At 50.8% G+C, this 8249-nt stretch overlaps 2 protein-coding genes across 2 annotated transcripts in view; both read right to left on the bottom strand.

Annotated features, from left to right (window-relative positions):
• Etfb (electron transfer flavoprotein subunit beta) overlaps positions 1 to 2979 on the bottom strand; it is a 13709-nt gene extending 10730 nt beyond the window's left edge. The window contains exon 1 of the mRNA XM_028785766.1: positions 2847 to 2979. Coding sequence (XP_028641599.1) covers positions 2847 to 2903 — 57 coding nt within the window. The 5' untranslated portion in view covers positions 2904 to 2979. The remainder of the gene's footprint in view (positions 1 to 2846) is intronic.
• Positions 2980 to 3647: 668 nt separating this feature from the next.
• Positions 3648 to 6219, bottom strand: Cldnd2 (claudin domain containing 2). The gene is made up of 5 exons (XM_028785813.1): positions 6121 to 6219; positions 5201 to 5382; positions 4761 to 4901; positions 4088 to 4207; positions 3648 to 3843 (listed from the first exon to the last, which is right to left on the bottom strand). The coding sequence occupies exons 2-5, from the start codon at positions 5367 to 5369 to the stop codon at positions 3770 to 3772; spliced, it is 504 nt and encodes a 167-aa protein (XP_028641646.1). The 5' UTR covers positions 5370 to 5382; positions 6121 to 6219; the 3' UTR covers positions 3648 to 3769.
• Positions 6220 to 8249: the final 2030 nt, after the last annotated feature.

Below are 8249 nucleotides of genomic sequence, written 5' to 3' on the forward strand. Positions count from 1 at the left end.
AGCAAAGGAATCAGTGAGCAGCGAGGACACCAAAGCAAAGGAATCAGGTGACACAGATTCCTAGATTGGATAGAGGTTTGGAAGCAGAAATGGGAAAAGGAGGTCCCCGAAGGGACATAGATGGCTGCACCAAATAACTCGGGTCCCCAAAGACGGCCTTAGGAGGTGGGGCTTTGTATGGAGAGTGATGGGAGTCAAGAGAAGTGTAGCCCTGCATGTAGAAAGTCCACAAGGCTGGATGAGAAAGTGCTGGAGGAGAGAGCCCAAGATCTCGGGGGTGGGGGGTGGGGGCTAGGGCTAGGTTGTAGGTGAGACAGGGGTTAATGGGATAGGGCCTGGGGCCAGAAAGAAAACAGTAGTGTATGAGGTTTGGGGCTGAGAACTGACAGTTCTAACATTGGGTGTTAGGAGAAAAGATGGTACTCAAGTGACCAGATGATCAAAATGGTATCAAGAGTCAGGCTAGCAAGGGCTGACTCACTGTCTTTCTCAAAGAAGGTATCATCAGGCAATGGATGTGAAGTAGGAAGCCCTGCATAGTGTGGGAGGAAAGTGCCACTGTCTCCACGGAAGGGGGAGGTGACACCACACTGTGTTCACCTTTAAGCTCTCGGTCATACTGGAACATAGCCTAGGGCCAGGCTTTGCACTAGGAGGTGCTGGGATTAGAGCTCATTCAAGGTGGTGAGGGTGCCCCATGTGGTGTTGCAGGCCCAGCATCAAAGCCAGTTGAGAAGTTGAGGATGGAGACAGTGAGATCAGCCTGGGCAGTTAAACACCTCAGAAAACGATGCAGAGACCCAGGAGTGATAGTACAGACTTGTAATCACTCAGGAGGTAGAGGCAGGAGGATCAGGGGTTCAAGGTCATTCTCCACCTCATAGTGAGCTCCAAGCCAACCTGGACTAAATAAGACTGTCTCTAGGGGCTGAGGAGATAGCTCAGTAGTTATGAACACTTGGTGCTCTTTTAAAGGACCCAGGCTTGGTTCCTGACACACCCATCAGGCAGCTCATGATCACCTATAAGTTCGGCTGCAGGGGCTCTAATGCTCTGTTCCAGCTTTCAGGGGCACCTATACATCTATGTGCATATCCACACACATAGGCCTAATTAGAAGATGAAACTGGGGCCTGGAGAGATGGTTCACTGGGTAAGAGCACTTCCAGGGGACCTTGGCTCACGACTGTCTGTAAACTCCAGCTCCGGGCATTGACAACTTCATACATGCATGCATGCAAAACACCAATGCACATAAAATAAAAATACATAACAAATCATTTTAGAAATTTAAATTAAATAAAAATACCTTGTCTATAATGATGATGGTAATAATAATAATTTTAAAAATAAAATGGAAAAAGACTGGAGCTATAGCTCAGTGGTGCTGGCCTGGCCTCGGATTTGGAAGGTCATGACTTTGATTCCCATCAACACACACACGCACACGCACACACACGCACACAGACACACACGCACACACAAGCACGCATATACACACACAGACACACACGCACACACAAGCACGCATATACACACACAGACACACACGCACACACGCACACACACGCACATAATAAATAAATAAATAAATAAATAAATAAATAAATAAATAAATAAATGGTGGTTGAGTTTCCCAGTAACCCATATGTATCTCAATAAGTCTGGAAGCACCATCTCTGTCACAGGCTGTGAGAAACAACCTCAAGCCAACCTGTTTTCTCTCTAGCAAACAGGCAGAGAGCCAGACTTGCCTGGACTCCTGACTCTTGCTGCTTACCCAATGCGGGGTAAGGGAAGTGGCGGGGGGGGGGGGGGGGGCATCTGGCAAGTAACAGGGCCTCTGCAGGCCTCTGTTTCCTCATCCACCCTGTTCACTAAGAGTACAGAAGATGTACAAAGGGATTAATCTCTGTACAAGAATTATGTCTATTGATGCTTTGTCCCCACTTCAATGTCTGCTGTCTGGGTCATGGACGTGGAGTCTGTCTCCTGTGTCCTTCCTGTCTCGTTCCTCAGTCGGGGTGTGTGGATGATGGTATTAAAATAAATGTTATAGCCAGTTTTTACCTATCTCAGAGGTCTCTTGGGTGCATCCTCCTTATGCTAGGAAATTTAAAGGACAGAAAGGGGGAATCTCAGGACGATGGAGACAGACAAGCATGAATTGCCACCATCTTTTTAGGCTAAGCATTGAAAGACTGACCTGGGAACCCAGTCTGATTCAATGCTGGCTATAGCAGCTTCTCTCTGAGGAAAAAACCAGGTCCTCAGGGTTGCTGCCCTCAAACCACTCATGAACACACTTTGCTGACTTGGTCAAGCTGGCTCCTTTGAACTTGTTTCTCCAGCAAGCACAGGTCTGCTTCCCTTCCTAAATAAAAAAATTTTCTCAAGCATCCCATGGCTATCTGGGTGAGGCACTTTCTGAGTCCCATGGAACCAGATGGCTCCCCATATGGCTGTACATGTAGAGCTGACAAGGCAGCCTGGAAGGTAATGAGTGATGGAATCGCAGGCCCCACATAGTCTCTATTCTGCTTCTCTCTTGCTAAGTGACATCTTTGTGCCTCAGTTTCTCCACGTGTTAAATTGGGTCTGTGACTCCTCCAGCCCACAGTCATCAAGGGACTGAGAAAAAGCGAGAGGGTCTTGACCACAGAAGGATCTGATTGTCAAAAACTCACAGCCCTTGATTTTTTTCTACAGGTATGACTGACATTGGGTCAAAGGGCAATAGAAATTGACTTTTGCAAGGCTCTTTTATGTGGGGTACGCTCCTGATCCTGGACGTTCATAGCTGCGATCTCAGGGTGCCGGGATCTAGTGGGGGTGGGGAAAGTCACCTTCACAGCGAAGTCGATGACCCTCTTGACAGCCACGAGCGCGCGCAGCTCCGCCATCTTCCTGCAGCAGTCACTAGCTGAGTCGGGTTGCACCTAATCCCGACATCCACACACTCCGCCCCATATCTGTCTCTGCGCCTGCGCGCTGCAACAGCGACCAATCAACCGCCGCACAACTCAGAAAAAGCCAATAGGAAGCGGAATTCAGGGAGAGAGGCGGGATCCAGGACGGGCCGCTGGGTGGAGGGGGCGTTGCACAGAAGTAGGGGAAAGGGCATTCCTAGGAGTGAAGTTTGCTGAGGACTTGTTCGTCCTAATTCGCTCCCCGCAACTCCTGTTGTCCTCAGATCTGCAATTCACTCCTAGGTTCTTCCTTTCTCAGCACTCTAAGTCCCCATGTCCGTGTTCCCACGCGCACTCTGTGCCTTTTTTCCCACGCCCCCAAGGCCTCCTTCGCTTGTTTGCCTCCGCGTTCTTTCTGCAGATTCCCTCCTGATCCTTGTGTCTACATTTTACTTCCCTGTGATTTTCCTGTGTCCGCTGGTCCCCACCTCCTCCCCTGCGACTACGCACTTTACGACTCTCCTGAGTCCCATACTCTCTCCCTGTGGCCACGTTCTCTATGTGCGCTCGAAACCCGCCCCTCCTCTACGCCTACGTCCTCTAGGACTACCTAGTGTAGGCTTGTCCCTACACCCTCTCCCTGCTTCCGCATCTCCTGCAAATCCCCGGGGTACACACCTGGTTCCAGGGTTCATGTCTCCGCTTCTACCCTCCCACATTCCCTCTGACCTCCTTAACTCTCTACAAGCCACTCTATCCGTGTCTCTGTAGTCTCCGACTTCTGTCTCTACGTTCCGCAGAAAAGCACGCAGGGCCGTTGCTAAAAGCCATTCCTTTATTCTGCCCCAGGCAGGCCGCATTCACAGGCACACTGGGAACCCGCTGATGGCTTCGGTGCTCTGCATGATCATGTCGGCAAGCAGAAAGCAGAAGCCTGGCAGGAAGGGAGTGCAGAGCCGGGGGAAGAAGATGGGCCATGGGGCGGATGACCTGGCCTGCCTGGGAACTAGGGATGGGGGCTCCAAGGGCGTCTCCACCAGGCGTGCTGGAGTGCGAGGACGGGGAGGTCCCTGGAAGTCATTGTGGACTTTCCTGGGAGAATAGGTGACTGGGAAGTTTCTGGGGAGGGGAGCCCTCTAGAAGGGTAGTCTCCACCCTCTTCCCCTCGTGCCAGTTACCCGCAATAAACGAGAAGGGTAAAGCCAACCATCCGGAAAAGTAGGACCAGGAGAAGAAGACTTCTGGCTTCCAGGCATTCTTTACAGTGTATACGGTCAAAGCAATCAGCATCAGCAACCCTGGGCCACGCCCACACGTCAGGTGAGTGTGACCAGGCAGGGGCTTGCACCTAAGCCCATCCCTCAGAACCGCCCTTGTCTCTGACTTATCAAACTATGCCCAGCTTCCCTTTAGCTCCACCTTTCTGAGCTTCTTTTCCTTCCTTTTTTCTTTTTCTTTTTTATTAAAAATAGATTCTTCCCTTAGACAATATATCCCGACCAGTTTCCTCTTCCTCAACTCCTCCCAGCTTCCCTCATCTCCCCTTCCCCAAGACCCATTCCTCCTCTTCTTCAGAAAAGAGCAGGTCTCCAAGAGAGGACAGTTAAACAGGACAAACAAGGCAAAAGCACATTGAGGGTGGACAAGAGAACCCAATAGGATGGAAAAGAGCTGTAAGAGCGGGCGGAAGAGTCACAGACATTCCTGCTCCCTCTGCTGAGCATCTGTCAGCTACCCCCTCCTCCCCCTCCCATTTTAACCATGCCAGTTAAACTCTCTCGGCCCAACTCCTTCAGAATTGCCACCACCACCACCACCACCCCTCCTACATGGGGGTGACTGCCTTCTCACCGCTGAGAAAAAGTAAGACAATGGTATTCTGGCTACGTAGGGACTCGGCCTCTTGACACTGAATCCTTATCCCCATCCCCAAAGCTACAATACTGAAGGCTGCTGCCAACACCATGCACGCTGCGGTCACTGCCAAGGTGTCTAGAGAGACAGGGTAGCATCAGCTAGACACCTTGCTGCCATGAAAAGTATCCCTGGGCTCTTCTGGCCACCCTCATCCCACCACACACGTCTGGAGCTCATCTGGCTCCATTTTGGAAGCAGGTGTGCATATGGGAACGGGAGGGTGTGGTAGGGAGAGGGCAGCACGACCGGTCTGGAGAGAGACGGCCTTGGGGGAGAAGACAGCTGGATCGGAGCCTGGGGTGGAAGGGCCATCTGGAGCTGGGGGTAGGGGTGGGCTCTGGAGTGTCTGACACAGAGGCAGGTGAAGGTCTCACTCTGGCAGGGGATGTTGGAGCAGACGCCATGGGTACACTCCTGCCACAGGCCACTGTGCCCCCCTTGCTGTCGGATCCAGTAGTTGGTGCTAGTGGAGAGGACTGTGAGGACGCTGCTCAAGAGGTTAAGCAAATTGCCTCCAGTCTGAAGGCTCTTCTTCACCCCCATGCCAAGGAGGCAGCTGCCAAGGACATCACAAGTAGGACTGGCTCACACACCTCTCATTGGGAGGAAGCTCTTCCACGTCAGAAGGACTCCAGCCCCCAAGCACTCCTGCCTGGCAACCTCAAGGTCCCCAACACCAGCCACTTGCCTGGGATCCTAGCCTCAAAGAGGCTGAGGCAAGAGATCAAAAGCCCAAGGCCAGGCCTGGGCCATATAATGAGTTCTAGGCCAGGTAGACTACAGTGTCAGACCCTATCTCAACTAAAACAAACAAAACAAAACAAAACAAAATAAAACAGGAGCTAGGAATGTAGCTTAGCAGTAGAGTGATTGTCCAGCATGCACAGGCTCTGGGCATGTTCCCTAGTATAGTATAGAGCGGTTGTGGTGGGGCACACCTGTCTTCCCAGCACTTAGTGGGTAGGATTAGAAGTTCAAGGTCATTTTTCACTATGCAGTGAATTCAAAGCCAGTCTGAGCTATGTGAGACTCTCTCAAACAAAACAAAAATGTCCCAATAACCCCTCACCCCATTCCACTGGTCTCTTCCTCAACTGCCTTGCCAAAGAACTTATGACCCCCCCCCAAGAGACTCAGTTCTTCAAATGTCCCCACCCCCACCCACACTTTGGGCCTAGCAGCTCAGTGGCTAACTTCCAGGCATTTCCTTCCTCAGTCGAGGAAGGTGGCTCCATTGGCCCAGTGCCCTCCCCAACTCTATGCCTACACACACACACCCCAGAAAATGACTTACAGCCTGGTCCCCTGGGACAGAGAGCCCACAGGGTTGGGGGAAGGGAGGATGGTTCTCTGTGAGGCAGCAGAGATTCCAGAACACTCTCCCCTAGCAGCCTTTTAAAGGGATACCCCTCCCCCAGAAGCGTGTTCATTTCTGCTCTGTTCTCTGTTCTAGAGTTTGTTTGTTTCTGAGGCAAGGCCTCACTATGTAGTCCTGGCTGTCCTGGAACTTACTCTGTAGACCATTCTGTCCCCAATCTCACAAAGACTTGCCTGCCTCTGCCTTCCAAGTGCTGGGATCAAAGACAGGTGTCACTACACCCATCAGGATTGTTGTTTTGAAACAGGGTTATTTAACTCTGTAGCCCATGATGCATTCAAACCATCTGATCTGCTCAGGCCTGCCCTTGGACTTCTTCTGCCTCTATCTCCCTGGTCCTGGGATTATAGGCTCACACCACCATTCCTAGGCTTTGTTGTGTTCTGTTCCGTTCTGTTTGGCTTTCAGTCAGAGTCTTACTGTGTAGCCCTCAGCTGGCCTAGAACTCACCATGTAGCCCAGGCCAACCTCAGACTTACAGCAATCCTCCAGCCTCAGACTCTCAAGTGCAGGGAGTGCCCCACCAAGCCCAGCTTCTCTTTTAAAATTTTTATTTAAAGCATTTTATTTTTAAAGTAAATTGAATTTTATCTTTAGAATTTATTTTCATTATTTTTAATTATGTGTAGTGTGTTGTGTGTGTGTGTGTGTGTAAATGTGGAATGGAGTCCAGAGGTACTGGATCCCTGGAACTGACATTCCTTTGGCTTTGAGCTGCCCTGATGTAGGTGCTTGGAACTGAGCTCTTAACTCCTGAGCCCAGCCCCAGGGAAGCCTACAGAATGACAGCTCAGAAAGCAAGCCTGGGAGCAGGGCTCAGTCGCTTCTGTCTGCAGTCCCAGCACCTGGGAGGACGAGTCAGGATTGCCTTCAGTTTTGAGCCAGCTTGATCTGCAGGTGAGTTTCAGGACAGCTAAGGAGCAAGAGGAGGAAGAGGAGCACCAAAGCTGCAGCTACCGTGTGGCTAAGTTGTTCTAGAGCTTCTCTTCCCTTAACCGTAATAGTACTTCATAACTGGTTCCCAGTTCTCTGTTTGTGACCTTTCTTCTCCCATGATGGCTGGGCTCAGCCTTCTCCACTCCCCTGGTAAATGCTGATCTCTTCTGGTAAATGCTGATCTCCTCTGGGTGCCATCACATGCTTCACTCCAGGAGAGCTTCGTCTCCTGAAGGACAGTGACTCTGCCATCTGAGAAAGTAATCAAAATGCCGCTTCTGGCCGTAGGTTCCTCATCTGATCCCCAGATAGGAACCTCACCTGGTCCTGGCTCTCCTCTATGGCCACCAAGATCACAGGCTTCCATCAACCTGTTACAGCTCTGCGGACTCACCTTGTCAGACCAGAGCCACTGGTGGTTTCCTTGCTTCCTTTGTGCCTTTGTCCCCAAGCCCTGCCCCTTCCTAGCTGCTCTCCAACCTTCCAACTTCACCTCCAGGTCACTGGAGGGAGACCTGTCTCACATTGGGGACACTTCTCCCAGCTCCCAGCTATTGCTCCATTTGCCACCATCCTCAGGAGTAAGTTGTTTGTGGCAATAGAGGTCCTAGTTCCTATCTGCTTCTCTGTCATAAATTCCCACCACTCCCACATTCCACATTCCAGAGTCAAATCTCCCCCTTCCATACCCTTTCCATGCATCTGTCTTTAGGCACCTCCACCTGGATAGTATCATTCCTGTGCTAATGAATGTTTATAATCCTATACTTGAGAGGCTGACATAGTAGGACTGCTGTGAATTCAACAACCGCCTGGGCAGTTAATGAAACCTTGTCTCAAAAAGTATAGGAGAGTTGAGGATGTAGTTAGGTGGTCAAGGGCTTGCCTTAGCTGGCAGGAGGCTCTGCATTCTATTTCTGTGTTTAACCAAAATAATAGTTGCTAAATGTCATCCTGAGCTTGCTTTTTCTCCCACATCCTCAGGCTGTGGCTGTCATCTGCCTGTGTCAAAAGCTGGTGGTTAGAGCTTGGGTGTGATGCATATCAGTGTCCCCAGAGTGGGCAAAAGGAGAGAGAGAGGGAGAGAGAGAGAAGGGGGGGAGAGAGGG

This window comes from Grammomys surdaster, unplaced genomic scaffold (assembly GCF_004785775.1).
Source record: "Grammomys surdaster isolate TR1022 unplaced genomic scaffold, NIH_TR_1.0 125349, whole genome shotgun sequence".
Taxonomy (NCBI): Eukaryota; Metazoa; Chordata; class Mammalia; order Rodentia; family Muridae; genus Grammomys; species Grammomys surdaster.

Bases quoted from the DNA above. Each gene is read 5' to 3' on its own strand.
- Cldnd2 (XM_028785813.1), bottom strand. From the start codon at position 5,369: ATGGGGGTGAAGAAGAGCCTTCAGACTGGAGGCAATTTGCTTAACCTC. The intron at 4,208-4,760 runs GTGAGAAGGCAG...GGCGTGGCCCAG, and splicing joins TGTCTTACTTTTTCTCAGCG to GGTTGCTGATGCTGATTGCT. The intron at 3,844-4,087 runs GTAACTGGCACG...CCTTCCTGCCAG, and splicing joins ACCCTTCTCGTTTATTGCGG to GCTTCTGCTTTCTGCTTGCC.